Source organism: Tympanuchus pallidicinctus, unplaced genomic scaffold, assembly GCF_026119805.1.
Source record: "Tympanuchus pallidicinctus isolate F22 unplaced genomic scaffold, pur_lepc_1.0 scaffold4, whole genome shotgun sequence".
NCBI classification, from domain to species: Eukaryota; Metazoa; Chordata; class Aves; order Galliformes; family Phasianidae; genus Tympanuchus; species Tympanuchus pallidicinctus.
In genome coordinates, this window is record NW_026294758.1 from 18605955 (window position 1) to 18633933 (window position 27979).

At 39.4% G+C, this 27979-nt stretch overlaps 1 protein-coding gene across 2 annotated transcripts; it reads right to left on the minus strand.

Annotated features, from left to right (window-relative positions):
- Window positions 1-477: 477 nt before the first annotated feature.
- On the minus strand, window positions 478-27950 carry LOC128089225 (S-adenosylmethionine synthase-like). 2 transcript variants are annotated; one of them, XM_052700404.1, is made up of 11 exons: window positions 27662-27950; window positions 25679-25838; window positions 23269-23362; window positions 15929-16006; window positions 12493-12615; window positions 11523-11635; window positions 10654-10797; window positions 8586-8804; window positions 6927-7109; window positions 5086-5219; window positions 478-1970 (listed from the first exon to the last, which is right to left on the minus strand). In XM_052700404.1, exons 3-11 carry the CDS (start codon window positions 23339-23341, stop codon window positions 1868-1870), a joined length of 1170 nt encoding a protein of 389 aa, XP_052556364.1. In that variant the 5' UTR covers window positions 23342-23362; window positions 25679-25838; window positions 27662-27950; the 3' UTR covers window positions 478-1867. The 2 variants fall into 2 exon arrangements, with proteins under 2 accessions (XP_052556364.1, XP_052556363.1); XM_052700403.1 differs by having other exon boundaries at window positions 25679-27950.
- Between the last annotated feature and the right edge of the window lie 29 nt (window positions 27951-27979).

The following is a 27979-nucleotide window of genomic DNA, read 5'->3' on the forward strand; positions in this document are numbered from 1 at the left end:
ATACAGCTAGCAAAATGAGATACATAATGTCTGCATGGACCTAGATAAGATTTATTAGGCTGAGCTCAGCTTGTATTTTTTGATGCAGTAGCTCTCATGAAATACTCTGAAAGCATGAGTCATTAAGCTAATTCTGACACAAAGCAAACAGAACAGGTTTTGACCTTTCTTAGTATTAATGTCTGCATTTCGCCTGCAGAAACACTTCATCTCTTCTGAGATGAAAAAGACAGGCACTTTCATAGCTGGGCTGGCACTTCTGTTTTGTTCTGTAGTTGGCTTGTCTAAGTTTGAGTGAAACTATGCCTTTTTGAAAGCTTTAGGCTTAATTCTGCCTCAGGGACTCTCATAAAAGCCATTAGATTTTGGTAGTGGACATCTAAATTCATTATTTGATTTATTTTTTCCCTAGAACAGCAACTAATACCTCTACATGTTATACTGTATGTTATACTCAAATAATTTTACAGTAACAAGTTTCTTTCATACATGTAACTTTATTATCAGAATATCCATACAGCAGTTACACTGTCATGTGTTTCACTCTGGTGTGTGATTATGGTTTATTTCTTACATAGATTATGAGCCACTGTATTTTGAGAGATTTACATAACATATTGTAGCCATGCATTTCAAAGAAGAGCCTGCTTATTTGACATTAAATTAACGTGTATAATAAAGCAGCACTTGCAACATTTGGAGATACAAATATTTTGATTGATCCCTCTACATAGGCAACATTTTAATTTAGCTAAATTTTCAGCAATCTTGCTGCTCATGTCTGCTCTGGGCATCATTTTTCATTTCTGAGGCCACAGTTTAAGTAATTCATTTCCAGAATGATAATGGGAACATTTGAAAAGATGTTGATTGATTTTGCGGAGAAATTGCTTCATCTCTGGTATTGTATTAAGCACAACAAAGCACACATCTTTTACTGTTCTTGAGGAAAACTTTACACTGGGCAAATTAGCTACCCCGTGATAAATAGCTATTAGAAAATCTGTTAAAACATTTAGAAAGAAGCTCTGGAGATTAGGTATGTAGTGCTACTTCCTGTATACAAGCCTTCTCATATTTTCCAGTCCTTAAAGAAAAAGTGAATGGCTTTGAATTCTTTCTTCAATTTGTGCTTTCAGCTAGAGAATTCAAAAGAAGGTAATGCCCTCCAATTTTAAGTTTTTTTTTTTTACAAAAATCTTCCACATTTCATTCAGTGGCTCAATGAAACTTAACAAAATCATCCAACTGCGGACATGGAAAACTGCAGTTTTAAGGGAGTAACAATAAATGAGTAGAAGAATTACAACACACAAGCTCATTAGAAAATTACGACAGTCCAAGCAAATGTAACACTAATTCAGATCTAACTTCATCTGGAGTTACAATACCCATGTTCTGAAACAAGTATTTCTACTAACTTACTTGGACCAAAGGAAATGGTAGTCGTAGAAATCACTGCCCAAAGCATTAAGACAAATAGATCTATTACTGTTTTCCTTTTGCAGAGGGCTATTTGAAGGTACCTCACGTACTTCAACACAAAGTTAACTGGGTAAGCAGCAGCCAACCTCCCTGGCAGTACTGTACTGACTTCAGTTCCCACAGTCACCTGTGCACTTAAATTCTTATCAGAGCCGAAGGCCTAAATTGTTCATGTTACCAAACACAAAGCTGGAGTATGCTGGACAGAGCTGCATGCGTTTGAAGTTGAAAGTTAGAATTTGAATACATACGATTTTTAGTACATCTGTTAGCTACACAGTGTCATTTTAAAACAGGAGTAGGTGCAGTCTTTATGTGAACAGCTTGAAGTTGTACCTGATTGTCAAACCACCTGTCAGTTAACTGAAGCATTCTGAAAAGCTTAATACACAAGCTTTTTGGGTATTTCCCATGTAAATTCTTCTCTCCCAAAGTGCCCATAGCATGCTGTTTTTTGATAGATTGGCCTCTTCAAATCCAGCTCCCTAAATGAAAAGAAAAAAAAAAAAAATCCAACATGTTTTGTGATTTGTATGTATCAGAGGGACAATTAGTATTATCCCTCGAAGAAAAATGAGTTAGGCTTTGTTTCCTTGCACAGCCACACAGATTTATAGCAGCAAAAGTAGTAAGATGAGGGCTTCAATTTAAAGTAATTACAGTCAGCTTTATTCAGATCTATCAAATACGAATTATAAGGCTTTTTAGACTTTGTGATGCAGAAGCACTGCAATTGGAATAAAGCTTAGGTGCAATTGTGCAAGCATTAATGTATTTTGTCTTATTTTAAGTGTACTACAGAATATTTTCTGATGCTACTGTGCTCTAAAGACAATGGTGATCTCAAAAGAAGCAGAGGTGCATGAAATAATTAGAATAGGGCTTAATAGCAATTATGATTAGATAAATAGTAAACATGCAAGGCATGATCATTGTTTTTCAGTCTGTACTATGTACTGGACTGCAGCTATGCTAAATGGTTAGTCACAGGTATCCACACAGAAGTTTCTCTTTATTATAAGGCCTGATACATTTTCTTCTATCTGTGCTTTCTTATATTTATTATTCTATTTAATTGCATTTGAAAGCATGTTTAAAATAGATTGTTCTTACCTTGAAAACTGTCTTGGAAATAGCAGAGTAAGGAAAGAAAAGCAAACACTAGTAGCATAGTTAATCTATTTCAGATGGTAAAGGTATTACATATTCTCACACTTAAGGGATCATTTTGTTGATCTCATGGTATACAGCAGCTAAATCTCAAATATTTTCTGCAATATGATCAAACTCTCCAAGTGCCAGAGCGGTCATTTGTACTTGGCCCTAGTAGAAAAGCCATCAAACTATGAGTTCTGACTAGATGAAAAGTGAAACAGCATGAAGTGTTTTGAGGCTTAGTTGCTCAGAACTGATAATCAGACCATTTAAATAACTTTGAAGGTCATGGGGTAAAGCTTAACAAGGAAATATTCACTATACAATGTTCTTGGTTTTGCTTGCTTGCTTCTCCTTTTCTAATGTTTTTATCATTTCAGGTTTAGGAAAATGTACGATAAAAATGTGGCATTTTTGAACACATTCAATCAAGGAAAGTGTCTGATAGTTACTGATGGTGATTAACTAACATAATTACAAAGGCACAGAGGAGTTTTAAGCTGTTAACACTTAGAAATGTTACCTGGCAACTTGAGTTGCTAAAATGCTTTGCATTATCTCAAAATATTTGCGGGGGGGAAAGGGGGGGGGAAGCTAGCTCTATTGTCAGTATATATGTTCAGGTAAGATCCTAAAAAGAAGTGCAAAAGGTTGGCCCAACCAGAAAAATGTGTTGCTAAGGCTTGATTCTGAGAGCTGGCTCTCATTTCAAGGAACAAAAGAACCCCCTATTCATTCATTCAGATGTTGGCATTTTACCCCTCAGAATAAAAGACAGTAAAGATTCCTACAGAATATAGTCTAGAATAGACTAGATAGATAGACTAGAAAGATATATAAATAGACTAGAAAATAGACTAGAATGATAGGAATAGCTCCAGAGGGAAAAGAGAAGTAAATCATTTAGAGCAGTTCACTCAAATAAATGTGTTAACATTAAGCTAGTGTTAAAACTAGCATTGCTGAAAGTGACAAAGTGATTCTGTGATGCATGAAATCATACTCTTGCTGGTACCTATCTCAGACTTGAGCTCCAATGCCAAATTTTATGAAGCTTAATAAGGGATGAATTCACAGTGTGGTAGCTTCCTTAATAGGAAAAAAAGAGGTGAGAATCAGCCGGGAGATTCAAAAGTTCTTTAGGACTGAGAAATTGAACCTCTACCATTAGGTCTGTGGAACACAGACTGCAAATTCGCAACAACCTCTACCCCCTAAGGGTTCACCTAAAGAATCATGAGTTTATCAGGAAAAACATTAAGATCAAATAACAGCTACACTGTATGGAGGTCAATCACTGCTGATAAGTACAGATGCTAAATCTACTTCCCTCTTCCAGCCCTTCCTCTGAGAGAACAGGATAATTTCCATGCTTTTTTAAGTATAAGGACTAATATCTGTCTAAAACACCTTCTTGCTCAGGCCCAGAAATATTTCAGAAAGATATATGGCGGAGTTGGGTGCAGGGGGTTTCTGTGTCCTCACTGACTATATGGTAGGCTCAATGACTCATGCTTCTGAACACAACTGAATTTTCACTTCAAGACAGTTCATTTCATGGTGGGCTTTTCCTTTTTTCTTTTTACTTTTCCCTTCCTTCCCCCCTTCCCCGCACCCCCCCTCCCCCTCCCTTTTTTTAAACACAAGATACTTCAATCTCTTATCAAGGTTTATGAAAGTGTTGAAGAAATCTGTATTCCTTTTAAATCAAATTCAGTTGACTTCAAACAGGCTACGTAGGGCTGTATGACAACTAGTGACAGGGTCTCATTGCTCAGATTTTCTGATGCAGAATAAAGGCTTGCAGAAGCTAGTAACTTAAAAATGTTATTTTCTCTTCTGGGCTAATGGCCAATATTCCCAGAAATGCAGTGGCAAACACTAAAACATCCCACTCATTTCAAAGGTTCTGCTTGTGAAGTGAGGACACCAGAATCTTGTCATCTTGTGGCAACTGTCTCACAAACTGTTGCTATCTAAAGATTAAGGGTAGGGAGACCCTGTTTAATTTTCTTCAGTAAAGACCAGTCTTTCTGATGCCTTCCAGATAAATCTGGGATTCGGAGGCTTACATACCCCTAAAACAGACTGTTTGAAAAACCTATCTGCATCTGATATTAAATTTTAATTGTACTTTATCAAGTACCAGTATCTGCTACCTGGCTAATAAACTGCAACACAACACACTACCACTGTTACTGAGAGATGAAACATTAAATAATTGACACAAGTCTTCCTTACTCAGTATCTTGTGACCAGATTTGAGAATTGGCCCTTTGTATATCATACTGAGTGTGTGGGAGAGGCAACAGCAGAAATGACAGCAATACTAGACATATGATGAAGGTGACTTTTGGGAGGTAAGGAGCCAGAAACTTGAATATTAAACTGTTAAAAGAATAGTAAGAATATGATTTATTTCGCAAATACTAACAGCACACAAACCTTATGATAGCTCCAAGACGTAGATCAAAGTTTTTCTGTACAATCTCAAGCAGCTCTTCTTCAGATCTGTCTGAGGTTCCATAATGAAACACAGAGATTGCAAGAGGATGACTCAGACCAATAGCGTATGATAGCTGTGGAAGACATGCATGTAACCCAGATGCAGTTAAAACACTCCTTCCTACATTTTGCCTCTGAGAAAGGAAATGGCTATCTCATTTATCAAGGGAAGATCACATGTACTTTCATATATATATATTTCCTATATATATATAGGGAATATGCTTTTGCTATTTGTCCTTTTAGTTAAGCCTAATGTTAGAACTAAAGTTAGGCCTCTTATTAACAAATAAGCTAGTAATTTTATGTCATACTAAATAAAACATATGTAGCATCTGTGATATTGAACAGCTGATCAGTCTGTAGCTCCCACCATTGTTTTAGCTTTTCAGTATTACAGGCTGGCTAGCAAGGAAACAATGTCCATTGCAAAGCCAGCTCAATTATCAGGCTAATTGAAGGCCAGCAAGGTCTTAATCCAGCATACAGCTACAACAGCACTGAAAACATGTTTCTAACTCTGTTTGATACGTTTTTATTTTCATTATCTTTAATCCAGACTCCAATGATTTAACAAAACCTTTGCTTTTCTGCTTTCATTCTCTTCTCTCCTCCTTTCTTAGTTTCACTGTTAATATCTGACATCTCCAAGTTTGCTATTAACAACATTAGTCTTGCCATATCTAAAGCCAGGCTTGGGAATTTAAGGAGGATCTCTCAAAGTTATGAAACAATAACATTCCCACCTGACTGAAGAATTAAGATAATGGTGTATGTGTTCCAAAATGCCACTAAAAATGTGTATCCCAGGAAGCCAGATGTCTTCTGTCACCTCAGAGAAGGGAATTAAAAAAAAAAAAAGAGAGAGAGAGAGATTTGCTAACTATCACTATCTGTGCACTCCCTGTTCTGTCTGCCCTTAACTTGTCTTACTGCACATGTAAAACACATGCACACCTAAAGCAAGAGATCTTGTTCCTAATTGAGATGTCTGGCATTACATCACTGTGTATGTAAATAAAGGGTTCTTAAACTCATTTCTCCAGAAAAATTCCAGCAAGATCACTGCTACATTTTAACATCCTGAGTTAAAGCTACTACGTAGCAGCTACTTGGAATAAATATGTATATGAACAAGTATTGCAAAATGCCTAGACAAATCTCCATGTTTTAGCATTCAGTTTGGGTTCCAACCAATAGCATAACTGTCTAGGTGCCAATAAAACACCTGCTTCCAGCTGAGACTTAGGAGTCCCAAAAATTCATACCCAAGGAAGGAAATGCTTTTCTTCTGACGATGAATGCTCTTCTTGTTTCAAGCTTTTAAAAAACAAATATTCATATGATTGAATTTTATTTTTAGTCACACTTAGCACCATAGTGGAGTCCACTCACAGTAACTTTAGGGTATTTTCAAATATAGTTTAATGTGCTTTAAGATACAAATAATATGGCTATTCAGAAGTGCAGATTGCATAACCAAGACACTGCTAACATAACTGCGATGTGCAGTAAAGCCCAGTTTGAAGTGCTGGGAATGAATGTGTTGCAGAGCATCAGCTGAGTTGCTGCAGTAAAAGCAGTGATAATGCAAAGAGGTGCTGGGAGCAGGGATAGCAACACAACTGGAGAAAGAACATTACTGAGAACACTCCTTGTTCCAGGTGCTTTCTGGCCTTAGACTGGACTGTGACTGAGATTGCAAGCATGTGTTCTGAAGGAATGGCCACACAAGGGATAGATTGTCTGTTATGGTCTATTAATTTCACAGTTGCTCTTACCTGTATTAATACTCTTTTACAGAGACCAGCTTTCACCAGCGATTTTGCAACCCATCGAGCTGCATATGCTGCAGAACGATCAACTTTGGATGGGTCTTTTCCAGAGAAAGCTCCTCCACCATGGGCTCCCCAACCTCCATATGTATCAACAATGATCTTCCTACCAGTCAGACCAGCATCACTCTGCAGAACAAGCAATTGAATACTCATGAAACACAACAGTTTATTCAATTCCATACTAAGTTATTGGGTATCATTTTGTTTTGTTGTATTTTCCACAAAGAAAACTTAATGTTCAGCACATTTGTTTTTGCTTACAACTGTTTAATGAATGAGCTCTACAGGACTGGATTATTTTTCACTAACTGATGGTACCATCACTGCTGGTAACATCAGTGATGCAATAACTTTTGAAGATAAGAATGTGGCATAACAGTAAACATTACAAAAAGACTGCTCCCTGCAAATTCACAGTGTCAAAGTACTGATCTATTACTTCACTACACGTGACAAAGGTGAAGAATTTAGAAAGACAGAAGTCTTGCTGAAGAACAGATCATATGTAGCCTAAGAGGTCAACAAGATCCATTTACATACACATACTACAGAGGAAGAATTAATTTCATGGGGCTATAGTTCAGAATTGTGTAGGACAAGAGCACTGAAATACTGTGAGTTCACCAAACAGTTCCCTGGTGGCACAAGAGCAATTTGGTATTTCTCCTTTCTTCTTCCTGTCTGCCTTTGTCCTTAGCAACACTTTTGCATGCTGTTTGGCCTACTTCCCACAACTTGATGAAATGTTTTAACTTATTCAGCCAGCAGAGAATTACTGCCTTTCTGTGAGATTAATAAAGTTGGTGACTGCAAGCTGATAAATGAACTCAGAATGTCAAGAAATTCCATCTTGAAAGAGCACAAACTGTATTAATCCACTAACTTTAAATATTCAAATAAATGATACCAGAGTAACACTGATATTTATTCTTCAGTGAAAGCAGTTTCTCTACTTCACCACAGTACAAGCACACCTTGTAGTTTTGGTCCTTCCTGAAACACCTTTTACAAAACTGAAAAAAAAGTGCAGCAAAACTTTTTACCTTTTCATAGTAATGACCTGCTTATAACTTCCTAGCTCCTGGAAAGTAGAACACAAGTCAAATTCTGATGAGTGCTGAGGGGCTTGGTGCATTAAGGTCTCCACTGAAATTTGTACAGCTTTTCTGAATAATTCAAATATGGAAATATACACATATATAAAAACCCATTTATAGAAGGTGTTGTTAATTCTGAGTCTTTTTGTTTGTTTCTGTGTGTGCGTGTGTGCGTTTGTTTCTTTGTTTTACTGTGAAAGCACAGACAAACCACTTGTCAGATATTTTAACATGTAACTTAAAGGCTGACTCATTTAAAAACACCTTCTGGGACCAATACAGAGATTTTGACATTTGGCTATCCAAGCATGTAAAGCTCAGTTTCAATGCAAGCTGTCCAGCACAAAAAGTTCAGTAGCAGTGACTGAAGATTCCTGAAAAATATTTACGCTTTATTCACTGAAGGTATACCAGTGCAAGAGAACGTTTAGAAACATGTGGCAAAGTTTGTTCAGGCTCTCTGAATCCAAGTCTCTTTATCCTTTCTACTTTCAAAGTACCATACCTTAGGACCACCTTCTACAAATTTCTCACTTGGAAGGAGATGATAAATTGTGTCTTCATCGAGATACTTCTCTGGAATGACTTCCTTAATAACTTTCTCCATTAGCTCCTTTTGTATGTGTTGTAGAGGTACATCTGGGGCATGATGTACTGAGATCACAACTGTATGCACTCGGATGGGTTCCACTGCTCCATCACTCTCCTTGTATTCCATAGTGACCTGGAAAGAAAAAAAGGTACCGAATCAAGGCCAGGAATACCCTTAGAGCACACTTCTTCATGTAGAACACTAGTCTGAAAATTTAGAAAGAACTTCATAGTTCTTTTCTACAGCAAATAATTAATAACAATAACAATAATAATAATAAGTGCAGGGAAAGGGGGAGAAAAATAACATATTATTGCTGACATTTAGTATCACTGTAGGAAAAGTGCTAAAGCATCATTACCGAAAGTAAAGGATATTGCCTGTATTTACACATACAGTAAAAAAAAAAAAAAGACAAATCACTTCCATACAGAAGGATTCTGCCTAGGATTGTTCCTGGCATAAGCTAAACTCTTTTAGTTTTGCATGGTAAGATAACTTCAAATAGTAAGCCTCCAAAGTAAAATCAAAATAACATTTGGAGATCTCTGCTGAAATGAGTAAATGTGGTTGATGATATGGTGATCTGTATTCTTCGCTACCCTTTGAACAGCTTTTATATACGTACAAATACATGACACTGCTCCACCTTTAGCGTTCTTGTAGACTAAGATTTCTCTAGTTTTCTACCCTCCAAGCAAGTTTGGATACATACAGTGAGAAGAAACCAGTCTATTCACACTGCCAACAAAAGGTACAGGTTATCCATGTTGCTGTACTGCTGCTGTAACAGCTGTAGCAGTATAATTCAGTACAGTTCATTTGCATCAAAGCAATAGAATATAAGAATAGGACAATATGCTGCCTTGGAAGTGTAATATTTGTGGATTTCCACTCCTCTTCTGCAGATTTGAAAGCCTGGAAGGACAGCCTTTGAGACTGACCAAGTGCACTGTTGTTACAGTGTGCCTCAGTGACTCATCTACTCTGTAACACAGCCATCAGTGGCTCTGATCATCAGTCCATGTGTCCAGATCTGGAGCCCCCAGTACAAGAAAGACAGGGAGCTGTTGGAGAGGGTCCAGAGGAGAGCCATGAAGATGATCAGGGGGCTGGAGCACCTCCCTATGAAGACAGGCTGAGGGAGCTGGGCTTGTTCAGCATGAAGAAAAGAAGGCTGCGGGGTGACCTCACTGCAGCCTTTCAATCTAAAGGGAGCCTACAGACAGGAAGGGAATGAACTCTTTGAAAGGGTAGATAACTACAGAAAGGGGAAATGGTTTTAAGTTGAGGGAGGGAAGATTGAGGTTGGATGTCAGGGGGAAGTTCTTTACAGAGAGAGTGGTGAGGTGCTGGAACAGGCTGCCCAGAGAGGCTGTGGATGCCCCATCCCTAGAGGTGTTCAAGGCCAGGTTGGATGGGGCCCTGGGCAGCCTGGTCTGGTGTTAAACGTGGAGGTTGGTGGCCCTGCATGTGGCAGGGGAGTTGGAGATTCATGATCCTTGAGGTCCCTTCCAACCCTGGCCATTCTGTGATTCTATGATTCTGTGATTAGTCAAATAAGCATGTATGGAGTTTCACACAGGAACAGACCTGTTTTGTCTGACTGAGAAACTGCTTTTTATCAATCCAGAATTCTGGAATATAGATGTTTATGCAGAAAATAAAAACAAAAACAAACAAATAACACTTGTTAGTAATGTGTTAATCTTCCTAATCACCAGAGGAAAAGAAGCAAAATACCAGAGTTAATTTGAAGAAAATTGTAAAGACAATGCAGAACAGATTAAACCTCCCATATGTGTTACACACAAATGCACCTTGTGAAATCCAGCTCACCTTGGAATATGAAAATATGTATATACATGTATTAAATATTACATATAAATATTCCAGTTTAGTAACAGACAGGGTAAGTGACTTCTGTACTTACTTACCATGAAAGTTTGTAAACTAATATCTATGCATTTACTTTACAAACCTGTGTTTTTCCATCTGGTCTAACCCAGGGCCATGTTCCATTTCGTTCCAGATCCTTTATCCTTGAAGTAAGCTTATGTGCCAGGAGGACTGTTAAGGGCATACATTCCTCAGTTTCATCAGTGGCATAGCCAAACATCAAACCCTGCATTGAAATACAGGGAATTAAGCCACCCATTTCCATGTTCTCTTTTAGTTTCTGCACGTCTTTGCCACAAAATACTTAAAAATCAGCCAAATCTAGAAACAGACAGCAGTAACTGGCAGAATGACTACACTTGGAGGCATAACCAGCCTGAAATTACACCTATGTGTCTGCATTGCACGAGAATGAGAGTTACAGAAAGGCCTGCTTCCCAAGCGTGATGTAATCATCCGCAAGAATTCACTGCAGAGGCCTAACAGACATAAAGCTCATGGAGTCTGGTCTGCATTTTCCCCATTCGCGACAACTGAAATAATGCAGCCTGAGAAGCAGAACCAGGCTACCACAGGACGTGAAAGACCAGCACTGCCATCTAATGATCAAAAGCTTAATTGTAGCTCTAACCAGTAGCGCCACTGGAAAAGACGTTCTCAGAGAAGTTAGTGATGACTATGTCATTTCTTGTACTTGTTTGATTGGTTGGTTTGCTTTGTTTTTGGCAGATTATGGTTTTGGTTGGTTTAATGGCTTGAGTTTTTTTGTTTGTTTGTTTGGTCTGTTTGTTTGTTTTTGCACTTCTGATGGTTAAGAGAATACAAAGTATTTGGCTTTAATTCTTACGCTTAAATTTCTGCAGTGCCCATAAAGGAAAGTGTCTGGTCTAGCTCAAATCTAACTGCTTGTGCACACGCTCCATTTCAGTGTCTAGAATAAAATCCCATTACCTGATCCCCTGCTCCAATGTCATCGTCACTCTTGCCATGGGAAACAGCGTGCTTGATCTCTTGACACTGTTGCTCTAAGGCCACTAGAACTGTGCAAGTCTTATGGTCCAATCCTAGTGAAGGAAATTTTGGGAAGTGAGGTCATATAATTTTGAGAGTTTACCATCCACTAAAAAAGCTTTTGGGGATTATCTACTTACCTTGGCTAAAACTTCAATAAACCTAAATATACAACTTTCCTATACCATCATGGTTTTGTACTGCTAACAAAAGCAGACAATATGAGCATATTGGTTTTACAGTATTAGGATCTGGGCAAGTTGCAGTTGAAATGAGCTTTTTAAATTGACAGGTCAAGTGTAACCCTAGCTGCCCCACAAAAGCTTGTGACAGTGCTTATATACAGATGCCTAGGGTTCAAACCACATGTGGAAAATGTTACCAGAAATTGTTACTCTTTTGTTGTTGCTATTGCTTCAAGTTCTAGAATTGGAGAAAAACTATGCAAGTAATATATGAAAAGGGAAAAATGAAAGAAAATAGTTGTGTTGGGGATTAAATTGCTGAAATGAAGCTACCATGGGAAAATGTATACATAAAGTACATAAAGAATTCCCTTGGGAATTAAACTTAAGTTTTGTAGGCTTATTCGTCCCAAGGGCAGGGATCATCAAGGCTTAAGCTTTCACTGTATAGACCTGTGATGTAACTACTTTTAGATAACTGAGTAAACACTAGTTTTTCTTTAACAGAGGAGAAAGGAGTAGATAGTCTTTTGAAGAATAAGTGTTTTGTGAATATTCTACCTCCAAGTAGCTTCTTCAGCATCTGCACAAAAATATGTATCAACATCTGTGCATTTTTCTTGCAGGTTAGACGTACATTTTGTTTCATTTTTAAGCAGATTACAGAAACAAGATTTTGGCCACATGCAGAGCAGGTCCAGCAATGAATGAAAGAAGAATCTCACCTTTAGAAGAGTCATCATACCCTATCCTCTTAAGGGTCTCTCTTACTATTTGTTGGTAATCTACTATAGCCCGGGATGTGATCTCTCCACAAAGCAAAATCATTCCAGTTTTTGCCACACATTCTGCAGGAAAAAAACAAGAAAGAAAGACAGAAAGAAAAAAGTAAGAATTCTACTGCTGCTATTTTTACAATTGCACAAGATGATGCTGAATAAGGTTTCCTATAAAAATGATTGCTTATTGGGGAAACTCAGAGAAATACCTTAGCTTAAGTATATGTCTGTGTGCCATTACTCTTCTCTTAAACTGATACTAACATAAAAATCATTTCAAGGTGGGTTCATTCAGTGCAATTATCCTATCTCCACAGTAGCAGCAGCAAATATCTGTAAGAACAGGTCCATTATATAGACTTATTATATATTATATATTATATATAGACTTATTATATTATTATATAGACTCCAAATGCTTTCCTGGTCCATTTTCAGCTCAGGGACCTTCTGAAGATAGAGGGACATAACTTATTAACAGACAGCTTTACTAATCTGTGACGGATTTTTGCTACGCTGATTCACCCAGTTGCCTCTGGCAACCATGAAAACTTCTAGCATCTACAGCAGCCTGACATGGGAAGCTCCACAACTACATTACAATTCTGTGCAGAATCATTTCATATTCCAAGCATCATTGCAGCCCTCAAATTTCATAGAATCACAGAATCGGTTGAGCTGTAAGGGACCCTTAAAGGTCATCTAGTCCAGCACCCTGCAATGAACAGGGATATACTCTCCATTTGGTGTTAAACATATAGCAATCAATCACAAAATCTTCACCACAGCAATACAATCTACAATTACATGGCTTTATTTCATATTCCATTCAATCATCCCTTTAGGAAAGTAGAAAAGTAGTCTAAACTATTCACTGACAAACATTGTATGGCAGTGTTGTTAGTCTTCCCAGTAATTTTTTCTTCCTATAGGGATAGAGAAATAAACAAACTACACACATTTTCAGGAGAGGTATCCATGCATTTACTTACTAGCTTAATTAAATTCTCAGTTCCACTATCCCTTAACTTAATAGAAATCTCAAACACTGAGTATTACAACTGAAGACTGACTCTGTTAACAAGACCACACCTCCAAGAGCTTGCAATGAACTCCAAACCTAACTTAACTACACTTGTGATTAAGTGTGCTTTTTTTCCCTACCTAAAGGGAAAGCCTTACTGGAAGAACACAGAGTTGTGGATCTTGGGGCTGAGAAATGGCAAAATAAGGCTCCGCTTATCACCAACAGTCCCTACAAACTCTCTTAGGCCCATTGCAGCCCAGCAAATCTTGGTAATTATGAAAAACTTCACAGCATGAAGATGTTATTTTAGAATCATAATAGGAATGGTTCATCTTGCTACATTTGCTTTTCATTTTGACCAAAATTAATGTAAACAAAAGAAAATGTGGCTCAGGAACTGCACTCTACCAGCCACAAATACCTCAGCCCCAGCAACACTCCTATCTACTCTATCCAAGAGAAATTTACCATATAAAGTTTAGAGCTCCTCACTAGGGGATTGATTTCTTAAATGTTTAGGCCTCCCCAAAACAACATTTTGAACTTAACTACTGGGCAGAAATTTCCATTTTCTCTTTTGTACTGTCATGGTTTATAATTAGTAAAGTTTCTCTCTTGACTCTGATTTATTGGACACATCGGGAATGAACTTTTACTCTCAAGAAACCATTTGGCTTCATTTAATCAGAGAGGAAACAGAATACCTATTTTGCTTTAGCTGCATGCTACTGGCACTCCTTATTGCCTTGACTTTATGTTGAGCACACCAAACAGGCCAGCTCCCTCCTGCCACAATGAGGCATTGCCAGATTAACAATTCAGAAATTCATGTGCAGTCAGCTAATCATACAAGTCCAAGCAGCAAATAAAATTCAGAGAACTACAGGCAATCTTTTTCTACGGGTGGGTTGAATTTAGTTTCAACATCTCCGTAAATCTACATTTCATACTTATGTAAATTGCAGTGTTACACGGACCTAGCACTTACAAAATGCTTTGAGATTTTGGGTGGATTTTTTTGCTGCTGTTGTTGGCTGGTTGGTTTTTGGTTGGTTTTTTGTTTTGTTTTGTTTTGTTTTTCCCAAGAAGCTTTGAGGTTAATTTTGATCAACTGAACAGAAACACTGGATTTCACTCAGAAACTGCTTTCTCCCGTACCAGCCACTACCTTTTTCTATGATTTAATCAAATGCTGTATATGGCGAGATTTAATACTGTAATACCATATAAAAGTATTCTGATTCCACTTAGAAGTTTTAATATGTTTGTTTGGTTGGGGTTTTTTTCAGTTATTTTCATTTTTGTGAGGTTTTTGTCGCTGATGGCTGTTTGTTTGATTGCTTTTCCCAGCTGATTACAGAAATCAGGCATTTACCTATGTAACCATATCACACTTTAGCTTTTGCTTTGGTAAGACAAACTGATCATGCTTCTCACGTTGCTTACAACATGCTTTCAGTCCTTGTCATTATCATAGCATTTGTCTTACCATCTTCCAGCTTTCCAGCATATTTAGAAGCACAACTTCTGCAGCACTGAAATATGTTCTTCATCAAGTCTAATATGTATGCTAAACTCTTCCTCTACATCTCCTCCCTGTTCACATCTATGCAACAAGACACAGGAGCTGTTTTAGACCATAGCGTCATATTAGACCAGTGTCTTACTGCTCCAGCTATGGCCTCTATGACTTTACACTCAGAGCTCTTTAGAGACATTCCCATTCTGTATTCATTCCAATCCTATAGTAAGTCCTTAATCTCTAGAAACAGAGATGTTGCTAGTGACAATATCTAGTGTAGAATACAGGTAGACTTAACAGAAAGTCACCCCAAAAATACGAGCTCGTTTGATCAGAATCACACCAAAACAAACTGTGCATTTACCTTCCTGTGGGCCAAGGGCATCACCCTGGTTCTGTAAAAGCACAGTATGCATCTATTTAGCACTTCTGGATTTTATTAATACATTTTACTCAGTAACCCAGGAAATACATTCTCAGATACACTGTTTCTCAATTCTTTTTTTCCCTAGTTTTCTTAAACTCCTCATAATCATTAGCTCTGTTATCCCCAGTTTTCCCTGACACCAGGGACTTCTCCTGAGAAGTTTTCTACATTTTATCATTTTTAATTTGTAGTGAAATACTCTATATTCTTTTTCCTGTTTATGCCTTCCAGTCTTTTGCTCTCCCTTCTCCTTATAGTTACTATGTCAGTGCTGGCTTTTGGCTAACTGAGGAAGAACTGACTGCCAGCCAATCACTGTAAGAATTTTGGATGACAGGACATTTTTGGCAACATGGATTCCTTGTTGTACTTCATTAATCTGTTTTTATGTCTGCATTGTACTTACCACAGGCAACCTTGGCATCTGGATCAATACTGAGATGAGCATCTAAAACAGCATCACTTATCTGATCACACATTTTGTCTAGAAGACAAAAAAAAAAAAAGATGCAACTTTTCTATTTCCTGATAAAAACTGAAGTGATTTCTTAACATTTCATGTCCAGCAGCCAATACGTCACTGTTTATGGAGCCAAGAGCCAATTTGAGCAACTTAGAAGTCTGAGTCTCTCCTATCCTGTTTCCACACTTCTGCTCAAGTTAATCCAAACAAACATATCACTATCATATGCAAGCACAAGCAGCATGCCAGGTGTGGGCACAAAGACAAAGTCTGTGAAGGCATTCTGGAATATTAGTTTTAGAAGGTGTAGTAGGTATCTCCTGAACACATATTTAACATATGCTCTTTCAATAGTTCTTACCCCCCATATATCATGCTAGTAACAGTCAGAGATTTGCACTTAAGATATCATTTATCCCTTTGCTACCTCCAGTTAGGGTCTCTGAGATCTCATGTGTCTACATTTTTTAAGGGAAGGGGTGTTGTTCTTCCTACAAACAAGTGTGTTAGTTTGAATCCCACTCCTGCAATTATGCACAACTCATTTGAGTTTAGAAAGCGTTGGTGAAAAATGTTTTTTACCTATTCTTCCTATAGTACCTACTACTTAATGAAGAAGTAAGACCTGAATGTGCCACAATTTTCTTTTCACTAGGACAACTGTGTTGTTTAAATTAAGTGAACAGATTAAGGGACAAATTGAGATTCTTGTCTCCTCAGGGTAACTGAGCCAGATAAAAGCAAATTATGTTGCTTCTGAAGAAGTACATATTTAAAATATTACATATCTGCAGAATCAGTGTGAGAAATATGCATTAATCTTGACCCACTATCATTAAAAAATACCATCAGAGTGCAGCTACACAGCTGGATCTACAGAGTTATATCAGTGAGCCAGTTACCCTTATTGTCTGCAAGAACCTATATAATTATCTATGCAATTATTAGACTAAAATAACTTTTCAAGTGAGAATACCATTACATGTTCTGGTAAACTAGAGGACCCAAAGAGAAAGTAATGAAGGAGCATAACTGAATGTACTCCTTACATTACTTTTTGTTTTTAATCTACTTTGGAAAAAAGCAAGCATCAGAATGAAATTATAAAATAAGAGGAGAGTTATTCTATACCCCAAAACATCACAGAATCATGGAATCACAGGAGTTGGAAGGGATCTCTGGAGATCACCAAGTCCAACTCTCTGCCGAAGTAAATTCCATAGAGTAGTTACACAGGAAAGTATGAGCAAAAAGCCTGCTGTGATATATTGCTATACTTGGTATAGAAAGCAAGCCAGACATAGAGACCGCCACCAATTGATTTTTCATCCAGAACAAGCAAAAGAAGTGCCTCTTAAGTTTCAGGAAGTACAAACAGTTTGTGGAAGATGGTTATTGTGGATAATGTGCAATTTTTATTTTCCCATATATGTCACCATTACAAAGAAAAATCACTGAGTGATGGAAGATGATGAAGAGCCGCGATGGGGTCTAAATACATGCAGCAATGGGCAGTGTGGTCATTGACCAAAGGGTTGTGGTATCAGCCAGAGATGACTGTGACCTCACTGTGTATAAATTTTGTCGCCAGTAGAGACCAGCATGAATTTATGCCTGGATCGTAGTTGAGCACAGCTGTGAGTCTTGGAGCAATGGGTTGGGTTGTGCTGTAGGGCTGTCAGCAGCAGAGCAGCAGTTCTTGGTGCTCACCCCACAGCATCTCAAGTTTTTCCCTGGCCCCATCTGACTCCGGGAGCTAGGATGCACCTACAGTAGCAGAGGTGAGCAGTGTGGGGAACACAACCCTCAAGTTGGTCACAGGGAGCTAGGGCTGGGGGGTCACTGCTGCCTGCCCTGGGAACACAGAATCACAGAATCACCCGGGTTGGAAGGGACCTCAAGGATCATGTAGTTCCAACCCCCCTGCCTAGCAGGGCCACCAAATGTACACATTCAGATCAGGTTGCCCAGGACCCCGTCCAACCTGGCCTTGAACACGTCCAAGGACGGGGCATCCACAACCTCCCTGGGCAGCCCGTTCCAGGGCCTAACAACTCTCCTTGTGAAGAACTTCCCCCTAACATCCAACCTCAATCTTCCCTCCTTCAACTTGGATCCATTTCCCCTAGTCCTGCTACTGTCAGCCCTTTTGAAGAGTTTACTCCCCTCCTGGGTGTAGGTTCCCTTCAGGTATTGATAGGCTGCAATGAGGTCACCCCTCAGCCTTAGGTAAAAGGTAAAATAGGTAAAATAGATAAAATAGGTAAAAACAGCAAGTGACAATGGCCTCCCTCTTTTTCTTTTGCAGTTTGTGACACTTCCTGCAGCTGCAGTGCCAGACAGACAAGGAGCTTCCTAACCTCAGCTCTCCCCAGCTCACTGCACAGCCTGGGGACATGGTGGTGCCTATGGGCACAGTTGGGATGATGTGACCCACATGACCCCTGTCTCCAATAGCTTTGCTATGACGGTCTGCTCTGCTGAGTAAAGAAGCAGATCAGATGTGCCATATGCGGGTACAATATAAAGACCACCCAATACTCAGTGAGGCTGGACAACAATTCACAGAATCATAGAATCTACAAGGTTAGAAAAGGCCTCCAAGATCATCCTGTCCATCTGTTCACTTATCACCAGTATTTCCTACTTTCCTCAGTACAAAATCTAAATGTTTCTTGAACACCTCCAGGGATAGTGATTCTACCTGGCCTGGGCAGGCCATTCATGTGCCTGACCACTCACTCGGAGAAGAAGTATTTCCTAATGTCCAACCTGAATCACACCTGGTGCAACTTAAGCTTATTCCCTCTAGTTATTTATTGTTATTTACATGGGAGAAGAGGCCAACACTTATCTCACTACAACCTCCCTTCAGGTAGTTGTAAGAGCAACAGGCTCTGAGCCTCCTCTTGTCCAGGCTGAACAATTCCAGCTCTCTGAGTTGCTTTCCATAAGGCCTGTGCTCCAGATCCTTCACAGCTTTGTTGCCCTTCTCTGAACCCGTTCCAGGGTCTCAATGCCTTTCTTATAGTGAGGAGTCCAAAACAATATGGACACAGTACTCAAGGTGTCCTTCCTGGCCACCTGGGCACACTGCTGGCTCATGTTCAGCAGAGCATCCACCAATCACCCTCAGGTCTGTTTTTCACATACAATCTTCCAGCCAATCTGCCCCAAGCCTCTAGCTCTCCCTGGAGTTGTTGTGGTCAAAGTGCAGGACCTGACACTCAGCTTCGTTGAATTTCATCCCACTGGCCTCAGCCCAGCCATTCAGCCTGTCCATATCGCTTTCCTTCCTCCAGGCAGATCCACACTTCCAGCCGACTTAGTGTCATCTGCAAATTTACCGAGGGTGCAGTGAACACCCTCATCCAGGTCATCAATAAAGATATTGAATGGGACTTGCCCAGCACCGACCCCTGGGGAACACCACTTGTGACTGGTACCAGCTAGATGCAATTGCATTTACCACCATTCTCTGGCCTGGCCATCCAGCCAATTCTTTACCCAGCAGAGAGTGTATCTCTCCAAGCCAATGGCTGCCAGCTTCTCCAGGAAAATACTGTGGAGACAGTGTCAAAGGCTTTGCTGAAGTCTAGGTAGACTACATTAACAGCCTTTCCTTTGTCTACCAGGTGGGTCACTTGATCATAGAAAGAGATAGGGTTGGTCAAGCAGGACCTGCCTCTCATGATCCCATGCTGGCTAAGCCTGATCCCTTTGTTGTCCCACATATGTTGTGTGATCACACTCAAGATGATCTGCTCCATAACGTTACCTGACACTGAGGTCAGGCTGACAGGTCTGTAGCTCCCCAGATCCTTCTTACAACCCTTCTTGTAGATGGGAGTCACAGTGGCAAGCCTCCAATCCTCTAGGATCTCACCGGTTGACTACGCACACTGGTAGGTGATAGAAAGCAGCCAGGCTCTTGCTTCCACCCTTGGGTGGATCCCATCCAGCTCCATGGACTTGTGGCAGTCCAGCAGGAGTAGTAGGTCTCTGTTTCCACCTGAATCATGAGGGATTTATTCTTCTCCCCATCTGAGATTTCCAGAGTACCCCAAGGATAAATGGTCTGACTTTTAAAGGCAGTTGTAAAAAAGGCATTGAGAACTTCAGCCTTTTTCTTATCCTCAGTGGTCATTTTCCCGCCACATCCAGTAAAGGACGAAGGTTCTCCTTAGCCCTCCTTTTATTGTTAATATATTTGTAAGAAAATTTTTCGTTATCTTTTAGCTCAACATTCAAGTTGAATTAAAGCTGGGCTTTTGCCTTTCTAATTTTCTCCCTGCATATCTTAATAACTTCTCTATACTCTCCTTGAGTTGCCCTTCCCCTCTTCCACAGGAGGTAGGTTCTTTTCTCCTCTTGGAGACTCAAAAATCTTTTTCATCTATGCAGGTCTTCTTCCCCACCAGCTCATCTTGATGTTCCTGCAATTTTAAGACTTTCTTCTTGAGGAGCAACTAGTCTTCCTGGAACCCTCTATCCTTCAGGACTGAATCCCAAGGTACTCTCCCTACCAGTGTCCTAAAGAGTTCTTAGTCCACCCTCCAGAAGTGCAAGGTAGAAGTTCTGTTGCCCATCCTCCTGACTTTATCAAGAACCGAGAACTCTTCCATTTTACTGTCAGCCTGCCCAAGACAGCTCCCAACCTCCACATCTCTGTCTGTGAACAGCAGACCTAGTGTGGCACCTCACCTGGTAGGTTCTCTTACCAGCTGCATCAGGAAGCTATCTTCCATACACTCTAAAAACCCCCTAGACTGCTTTTTCTGCACTGTATTTCCAACATGTATCAGGGAAGCTGAAGTCTTCCATGAGACTTGAGGGCTGGCAATCATGCAACTTCCACCAGCTGCTCATAGAACACCTCATCTGTTTCTTCATCCTGGTTAGGCAGTCTATAACAGACCCCCACCAGGATGTCTGCCTTGTTGGTCTTTCTCCTGATCCTTACCCATATCAACCTTAGCATTCCCCGCCTGAAGTTCACCAACATCAAAGCACTCTAACACAGAGAGGTACATCATCACCTCTCCTTCCTTGCCTATCCCTTCTGAAGAGCTTATAGCCATTTATTGCAGCACTCCAGTCATAGAATTGATCCCATCATTTTCCATTATGGCAACTAAGTCATAGTTTGCCTGAACCACAGCCTCCAGGCTCAGGAGTTTGGAAGGCTAACCTCAACATCTTGGTCTGCCTCTGGGAAAAAAAACAAATAAACAGAAAGAAAAAGTCTGTAATTCAATGCAAAGTTCAAGGCTCACAATGAAATTAACACAGGATCCATAGAGTAGTACCTTCCGACACACTCTAAAAGCAAATAAATATGAAAAATGCCTACCTGTTACTTAGAACATACGAACCTGTGTGCCATCAATACTATTTCACTGAGGTATAAACTAAAAATTGGCTTAGAGTAGACCACAGAGAGAGTTCATGCCTATACTGGGTTCCTTGATGATGTCATCCCAGATGCAGAACCTTGAACTTCTCTTTGTAAAATTTCATGCAGCTCTTGTTTGACCACACTTCCAGCCTGTCCCAGTCTCTCCCTTCTGGCATGGTCACTTTATCATCATTATTAATTTAATTGTCCAGATCTTTTTTGCAGATATTCTACAGCATAGGGCCAAGTATTGATCCCTGGCAGATTCCACTTTTGCCAGCCTGCATGAAAACAACTGACCACTCCCCTTTGAGTAATGCCTGTTGGCCCATTTCCATCTCCCAGACCGTATATTCCCTCTACATCTAGCCAGTTTGCCTAGGATGAGACAGTGGGAAATAGTGTTGTGCTGGATCTTCCCAGGTGCCCGCTTCATTTGTTTGTAACATTCTCTAAGTGGATTCATTCCATTACTTTCACACAGTTTGAAGTGAGAATAATGGCCTCATAGTTTCTTGTATCCTCTTTTGGACCCCATATGTAGATGGGTGTGACACATGCCCTCTAGACTTACTGAAATTGCTTGCCAGTATGTTTACTTACAGGATCAGAAATACGGCCAGTTACGTAAGTATATTGTACCATACTGATAAAACTGACCACAGTTTGAAGACCCAAGGGCATGAGATGAAAGACAGAAACATAATGTAGCTATAACTTCAGACCCAGAAATTATTTTTACAATCTAGCGTAGAATCAGTAACGTCAAATTCCAAAGTTTATTAATCAATAGCCCTGTAAGCGTGAAAGGGATTCAAAACACGCGGTCTGATACTCAAGCAAGGAATGCCATATCCTGGAAGAACTGATAAGTTTTATTGCCATCAGTTACTTGCCCTATTACAACATACAGCATAATGTTCAAAAGCAAGCAAGTGGTTGCAGTCATTCTAGATATGATGCTACATGCTGCAGTGGTCTTGCAGTTCTTGGGCTGTTCAGACAGGGCTGAGCAGACATGGGATACTATAATAACTGGTCTCACACCATGCAGTTCCCACATAAGGAATAGGATTCATAAGAACAAACATACACAAGAAAAATCATCTGCAACTATTCAGTGTTTGACATCACCCTTATGAACTCTCTCTTAGGCTTTTTATCATTTATTTTATTATGGCAAAATAAAAAAGTAGTGTTACTTTTAGTCTTAACATTAAAATCTTCCATTTTAAGGTTAAAATAAAAATGTATAGATGTTGCAGCCTTTACTATAAATTTAAATTACTAGTATATCTGATGGAAGCCTGAACTTTCTCTGCTCCATTAGTTAACAGAGCTTCTAGATGCACATTTGTCTAAATAAAACTGTGCGAAAAACACACCTGAATTTAAAGAACAGACATTAGAGATCTGGTATTATCTTTCAGCCCAGAAAAAAAAACAGAGTGGTTTTTGAACTCCCTACAACATATTTAAACTTGCACTGAACAGAGCAATTTGGCCAAACAGCCATGTTTAGTATTTACAGAAGTATCTGGTAGGCAGCTCTAATGAAAACCAATGCTTAGTACTTCAAACATCTCAGAAGTTCAGAGTTAAAGATGTGGAAGACACAATTTTTTTTCAAAATGCAATTAAAATCAACGTCCACTATATGTAGTAGCTCTAAGTCTACTGTAGAAGACACCTCCTTCTTCCTCTCAAGTAGAAGTTCTAAGTTATCTATACACCAGACTATACTGCATATTAAACAAATAAAACAAATTATTGTCAAGGAAATAAAAACACTAATCAAAACGATTGTTCTTTCTTTTCTTCACTATAGGAGATAGGACTCAACTTTCATAATAAAAGCAAAAATTTGGTCAGTATTTTGACTTACCAGAATGTCCTTCTGCAACAGATTCTGAGGTAAAAAGAAACCGTTTTTCTTTTTTTGAGGCATGGCTTGACATGACTTTATATTTTCAGTGAGCCTGCAAATGAGAAAGACCAAAAGCAACTACAGAACAAGCCCAGACAGAAAACAAGGTGGAAAGGTTAATGCATATATGAAAGCAGCTGATGCAATAGCTTCCACCTTTGTTGCTCAGAAGATTAAGACTGATCTTTGAGAATTTTAAAGCACACCACTACATAAACTCCTAAGACTTTAATGTTTGGATAACCTTTGTCCTGTTAAACTCTGCAGAAGTGTTAAATGCAGAGATAGCTAAGCCAGAGTTGAACACCTTTGTTCATGTCCCAAATCCTTCATTCTTTCCTTCTTCTAAATGCTAAGTAAAAAGCACTTCAAGATGGCAAAAAAGCAATGAGATTTATTTGTAAGGGTAAATAAAGTTTTCCCTTAAACATAGTATCTACACTTAGCTTTTGCAATGAACTGTGCAGTAACATCTCCCTTTTATGTGAGAAGTTTATAACACCTCGGGGTGGTGAGCTGTCCTTCCCTAATAGTATTTTTGACAGTAGTTAAGTGAAGAGCTGTACAGTAATCACTGGAGATTCTTAGAGCCATCAGAAAAGGCAGTGTTCATTATAAACTACCTTAAATTCTGAGACTAAAATCTATACTCCTGCCCCAAACATAGTAAATTTGTCAACAGTCAGGCTTTCTCACCTCCTTTTACAGAACTCTTTTCTCCTACTGTTTTCCTTAGAGAGATGCACTGCAAACCAGAAGGATTCAAAGTATCTAAACAAAGTGAAGAGCTTTGCTCCCCCGAAAGCTCTGTGTTACATTAGCATACTTTAGGATGCATTGCAGTAGCATAACGGAGCACCCAAGTAAAACGCAGCATCAGAAATTATTTAGGAAACAGCAGGTGCATCTGGCCATGAAAATCCCCTTACCACTGAGCAGTTTTATGCTACTGCAATTCATTATGTTGATCTCCGGTCACCAAACCAATTGCCACTTACAAAAATGGCGTTCCATGATGTAGGCATAATATACAGCAAAGAAAGAAGGCACTGAGATACAGGTGGAGCAATACAACTGCAAGCCATACTGGCTGTCGTGAACAAAAAATATTACTCACCAGACCACTAGCAAATGTCTCACAAGTGGAAGGCAGGTATGGTAGCAAAAGCAGTAATAAATGCAAACCACTTAGACAAATGAGCCAAAACCAATCTTCTTACACAGCATGGGGTTTCTTTTGCAACTGTATATTTTGTGTGGTAATATACCTATCTTCCAAAATCTGCGTATCAAATTTCCAGAAACAGTAACTGTAGAGTATTTTTAGCATGAGGCCTAAGAGAAGCTTTCACTTTGGAGATAATAAAATAGTTAATCTTGAGTTAAGCTCACTCAGATAAAAGTAGGATCAAGCAAAATTGTCTCTCAGTTGCAAGGATGGAAAAAGTGCTGCCTAACTGTGATAACTCAGGTGGTAGCTAGTATGTTACAATGAGCCAGCCCCCAGCAAAAAAAATCACCATTCTGCTGAAGGCAGAGTGATAACAAAAGAGGTAATGGCAAGAGACTCATTTTGGCTTTTTTTTTGTTTTGTTTTGTTTTTAAAGTTCTGTTCTCATTTTAATAGATCTTATGGGGCAAAGTTTTCAGAACTTAACACTATGTAGCACCTATTCTCAGGACAATTGCTCATGTGTATGTGGAGAGCAATAAAAAGAAATATTTTAAACCACAGTTAATTATTGTCAGAAACACCATATGAAGACCATTAACTCTTACTATTTAATCTTACTTATTTAATTGTTTCTCTTTAGCTTCAAAGAGTACATTATAATACTATATGAAAATGAACTGATCATACAGAGATTTATGTCCTTGGAAGGATATCACTTCTGTGCCATACTCTTTGAGCTCAATTTGCATGTTATACAAAGCACTTCATGCAAACCAAATAGAAATATTCACATGAACTCTTCTATAATTAATTGATATTATTCTGCATTCTAAAATTCTTATGCATTACTTTGCGGTTTATACAGTTTCCATTCAACATATGCTTCTTGGCATGCTTTACAATGCACAACATTGCATATACTCCAACTTCATCTATGAATACTTACGGTGGGAAAAAAGAAAATATGTACAGAGCATAGTTAATCTTTATTAACCTTTTTAAGGAAAAATCTAAAAGACCACAGGTAAAAAGGAAACAGGGCAAAGGGAGGAGGTGCCAGGACAGGAGATATGCAGGGGCAGGAAGATGCTGGAGAAAAAAAAGGAGGCACAAGAAAAATTGCCTGAATGAGACTAGAGCAAAGAGACACCCATGCAGCAAGAAGCATAGATGACAGTAGAGGAGAAAGTATACCTTCAGAGGGATCACAGACAACGAATGGACCCCATTTCAGAGCGATGGAGTACGAAACACTCAACGGGCTGATGTCAGGAAGCAGTGAGAAGCATCCACTGTGAATAAAGCATCTTTTCTACGTGTTCTTTTGTCTTCATTATTTTTTCAATACCATAATCTTTTAAAAATTAAAAACTTGAAAATTAAAAACTAAAAACTCGAGATTTGGCAACAAATCAAGACAAATTTCTTGCAGCAAAGTCGTTCTGTTCCGAGGAAAGTTTTGTTTTACACTGTGGATATCACAGACAACATTTATTACTAGCTAATATGTTCTAGCAACTTCGACAGCTTCTGCAGGAGTCATTTTCATTTGCCTCTTAGACCAAGCATAAAAAACACTACTGATGTCACCAAGTTCAGAAAACTGCAATGAAAAATGGAGAGACCATTTAAAAATGAAATAATTTCAGTAGCTTCACTTTCAGTGGTTTGCTCTGCAATCCAGAATCTCAAAAAGAAATTACTACTAGTGCCACAGAACTGTCTATCCCAACTGAAGTACACAATTTAGAGTTCATTTGTGTTTGACACATCATTTCAGTATTCCAGCCAAAGGCCTGTCCCATTTTGTCTTACAAACTTATTTCTGCTGCAGTTCTGTGTTTTTTTTTCACCATCTGTACTTTAGTTGAACTTTACTTCAACATGCTTGTTAAAAGAAATTCAGATTTCTGAGATTTCATGGTTGAATCATCCCATGCTACAGAGGACAGGTAGGTTCTTCCAGGGATCTTCAGCAGAATGAAGAACAGCCATAGGGCTGTGGTTACAATTAGAGCTTTATTATTACACAAAAACATTAGTGATCAGCATACCTTATTGTATCTACAATTTCTAGCACTTAGCTTACAGTTAACCTAGAATTCCTACAATCTACCATAGCTATCTAATTACATAGAATACTTAGTTACCTGGACTTCTCAGTCACCTGGACACTCTGCAGATCATGTGTCAAATTCTCAATAATCAATCAACACACTACAATAATTACAGGCTACATTCAGGCTTTACCTAAAAGAACACATGCCACTCAATCCTCAGAAGTAGAAGATGATAGTAGAGATAGTAGAGGTGTCCATGGCCACTGATGGATCACAGGTTTTACTGTCCAGTAGCAGTTTTAACCCCAGTCCTTAGAAATGGTGCTGCTTGATTTTGAAGGTAATATTTCATATGCTTTTATCACATCCCTACTCTGTGACAGCTGTCACCACATGCTGGTGTGGCCCCAGCACCTAAGTTTTGATAACAATGGTGGGCCACGTTGGTCACACCACCAACAGAAAGCTTGCCTGTCAACATCCTGGCACTAGAAATGGGGAGACAGAAAACTGGCAGGGGGTGATATGTTACCAGCCTGTTTACATATTGTGGTTGCTTGTTAAACTCAGTACTGTGGGTCAGAGCCAAGGAGTACCAGTCCCCAGTCACATACCTGCCTCAGGAAACTTCAGCAGAACATATGCTATTCTAATAGGCAGCTATACTCATGTTTTTTTCTCTAGACTGTTGCTTGCCAACCCAAAAAAATTCCAGAGGTGATTCCCTAGATTCCTCTTCGCTAAAGCTCATTGCTAGTTCCAGTTCCTGACATGAGTCTCCTATGAGTATGCATTAGAAACCTGCTGCCCTTTCCCCACCATTGCAGCTTCCTCCTCTGGCCTGAGTGCAGCCAAGATTGTCATTTTTTTTTCACATTCTTCTTTCCAGGAAGAATGCATATCACCATCTCAGAGTGATCGGTTGTGTAATATAGGTAGGCTTGAAAGCTAACTTCCACCAGTTATAAAAGCAGAGCCAGCAGAGGCTGGGATGCTGCTGAATATCTCACAGGTTCTTCTATTTATTGCCTATGACCATACCATGTTACTTCCAGTGTCTACTAACTCACTTGAATGCCAGATTTCAGCACTGTGAGCTCTTTTAGCACGGACATACTTTGTGTGCTACTTAGCCTCTCCAGACCGAGTATCCCAGCCCGGGCAGTACTGCCACCAGTCCTTGCTGACCCCTGGAGAGAGCCCATCACTTCGTGCGAGCCTTCACGCCTATCGCTGCCCACGCATACAGCTGCACGTCCCTGCTCTGGGCTGAGCGCACCAACGGACAGCAGTTGCACGGCACAATCTTCCTCTCCAGACCCTTCACCATCTTCGTATCCCTTTTGGATGCATATATTTAAGTCCTCCTTATTCTGCAGCATCCAAACTGCACACAGCACGCGAGGCGAGGCGAGGCAGCACCAGAACGGGGCGG